At 38.1% G+C, this 3,082-nt stretch overlaps 1 protein-coding gene across 1 annotated transcript; it reads left to right on the top strand.

The window, feature by feature from the left end:
• Window positions 1-1,835: 1,835 nt before the first annotated feature.
• Window positions 1,836-2,768, top strand: LOC141510894 (olfactory receptor 1D2-like). Its single transcript, XM_074220313.1, has one exon. The coding sequence runs from the start codon at window positions 1,836-1,838 to the stop codon at window positions 2,766-2,768; it is 933 nt and encodes a 310-aa protein (XP_074076414.1).
• The last annotated feature ends 314 nt before the right edge of the window (window positions 2,769-3,082 follow it).

Here is a 3,082-nt window from a genome sequence, read left to right as displayed (position 1 = left end):
TCCCTCTTGAGGTCATGTAAGGGTATGTCACTGTTTCAGGCCTGCTAAGAGTCATTAGCTATGAGCTACCTCCTTCCAAACTGTCAGAAGAATGGGGTTATTTTTCTTAGCATCTCTTACAGTGGGCCATCTTGACCTATCAGTCACCTCCTATTGCTGTTGTGCAGACATCCAGTAATGCCCAATTCTTCTTGCCTCAAAGAAGGCTTTCTTGACAAATATATTGGAGTGATTTGCTATTTTCTGCTCATGTGGATTAAGGCAAAGAGAATAAATGACTTCCCTGGAGGTCATACAGTTAATAAGTATCTGAGGCTGAATTTGAATTCAGGTCCTCCTTATTCCTAGTCTTGGAGCTTTATCCACTGTGGAAACTATTGAATATCCACAGCAAAAGCCAGGCAATCAAATTTGACTGCCTCCTTGAATGTCTCCTTTTTGTACGTCCTTGGATCGTTTGTGTTTGGGAGCACAAAGTAGAATATCATGTCAAGATCAATATAAACAGTTTATTCATCCCCTAAAATATTCCCAAATCTATAAAGTCTCTGCCCACTCTTCCTTATAGTCTAAGGAACTGCAACACAATAGATGTTAAGCATTTATTCAGAGAGAAAGCTCTCCCTTGACAACATATGTAGCTTAGTTAATTATTTTATTAGATTTAATATGTTGCCCTTTAGTTTTCACCCTTACATTAAAATGATTTTGATTCCACACTGTCTATTCTTCAGTCCTCATAAATAGTAACAGACATGTTATATAGTATTTAACATTCTACAAAGTGCTTTTTATTCTATCCATGGGAGTTACATTAGTTCACATATTATTATTTTACAGATGCAGAAAATGATCCTCAGAGTAATCAAGCCACCTGTTTGCAGTTACACTGAAGTAACTGTCAGAACCTAGATTTCAGTTCACCTTTTAGGTTCAAGTCCACTGCTCTTCTCTCCTTTGTCACACTGGCTTTTCCTCATCTCACTCTGCATCCTCTACAACATACATAATACCTCTACTTATATATCTGGTCATCTGAACAAGGTGACGCAAACTGTACAGAATCAAAAGCCCCCAGTTCACTGGCTCTCCTCTTTCCCATTCTCCTAGGCTCAACATCAGCAAGTTATCTTTGGTTTCTCTTCTTGACTTCTCTATAGTTTGTGATAAGCTATGTCGATGTCTTGTTTGTTTAACTTTCATGTTCATTTCTGGATATATCTTTGAACTACCTCACTCTGAAACTTTGAACATTCTCTTTTAAATATACACATATCATTTAAATAAACACATCATTTAAATAAAAGCAACTTTGAAAAGTGACCACATCTGAAATTATATGCAGCACTTCACTCAGTGTTTCTCTCAAAATGAATACCTTATTTGAAGTCAAATATATCAATATTTTTCATTGACTACAATTTGTAATGGTCTTAAAGAATTGAGTCTCAGAGCATTTAAAGACTTTGCCTAGTTAGTGAATCTCAATTTCCTTGTCCTAAATATAGTAGTCTATTCATTATTTCTGTTGTAATCAGAATTTATTGACAATTCATTAAGCTCTGAGGATAATGACTTTTTTTGGTTATTCCTTATTTCCTTATTTTTCTTATTTTGTAAATACTTAGAATGCAAAGGTTAATTTTTCTTGAATTAAATTGAATGATTCATACATATATTCATTATTTCAAAATGTATTCATTTAAACTTGCTTTAATTTATTCACATAATTGATTATTGATCATTTATTCACAAGTCAGTATTTTAAAATATGAAGGAAGCCAGCACCCTGTCGCTGCTACATAAATGTTTGTCATTGTTACATTCACAGAGACATGGGCTTTCAAAACCAGACCAGTGTTTCTGAGTTTCTCCTCCTAGGCCTTACTAAGAATCCAGAACACCAGAGTTTTCTCTTTGGACTGTTCCTGGCTATGTACTTAATCACTATGGCTGGGAACTTGCTGATAATCCTGGCCATTATCTCTGATGTCCACCTCCACACCCCCATGTACTTCTTTTTGGCTAACCTCTCTTTCACCGATGTTTGCTTTGTTTCTAATACTGTTCCCAAGATGCTGGTGAATCTATATACTCAGAAAAAAGCCATCTCTTACACTGGGTGTTTGATACAGTTATATTTTCTAGTTTCATTGGTAGCTCTGGACAATCTCCTCCTGGCTGTGATGGCCTATGACCGCTTTGTGGCCATCTGCCGTCCCCTTCACTATACCACAATCATGAGTCCCAGACTCTGCATTCTGTTGCTAATTCCTTGCTGGGTCCTCTCCATTCTCTATGGATTGACTCATACAGTCCTCATGGCCACCCTAATATTCTGTGGGCCGAATGAAGTCAGTCACATCTTCTGTGAGATGTATGTCCTACTACAGTTGGCCTGCTCTGACACCCGAGTCAACCAGGCGGTGCTACTCATAACAGGGTCTCTCCTCTTCATCGTTCCCTTTCTGTTTATGCTCATTTCATACGTTCAGATTGTCAAGGCCATCCTAAGGATCCCCTCAGTCAATGGCAAGTACAAAGCATTCTCTACTTGTGCTTCACACCTCGCTGTGGTCTCCCTTTTCTATGGGACCCTATTTGGAGTGTACTTGCAACCTCTGAAAACCTATTCTGTGAAAGACTCAGTGGCCACGGTGATGTATGCTGTGGTGACTCCTATGTTCAACCCTTTCATCTATAGTTTAAGGAACCAGGATATGAAAGGGGCCCTGAGGAAGCTTCTCAGAGGAAAAACTGTCCCTTGATTTCTCTTTTTCTTGATCACTGAAACCTATGGCCTCCAAGATTTGATACAATCTAAAAAAGATCCAGTATTCATTGAACATATACTGTACGTACAACTCTTAACTGCCAGAGGACTGGAGAAGGGGAAATAGTAGAATATGCAGTTTCTGCCTTCAGAGAATTTATAATGGACATTTCATATTCTAACAAAAAAATATCTGTATGTACAAGACTTGAATTTATTGCAGAATTGGTTTGTGTGTGTGTGTGTGTGTGTGTGTGTGTGTGTGTGTGTGTGTGTGTGTGTGTGTGTGAGAGAGAGAGAGAGAGAGAG

Source organism: Macrotis lagotis, chromosome 1, assembly GCF_037893015.1.
Source record: "Macrotis lagotis isolate mMagLag1 chromosome 1, bilby.v1.9.chrom.fasta, whole genome shotgun sequence".
NCBI lineage: Eukaryota > Metazoa > Chordata > Mammalia > Peramelemorphia > Peramelidae > Macrotis > Macrotis lagotis.
This window is presented reverse-complemented; position numbering and strand designations above follow the sequence as displayed.

What these genes read in the sequence shown, in the direction of transcription:
- LOC141510894 (XM_074220313.1), top strand. Translation starts at nt 1,836, where the DNA reads ATGGGCTTTCAAAACCAGACCAGTGTTTCTGAGTTTCTCCTCCTAGGC.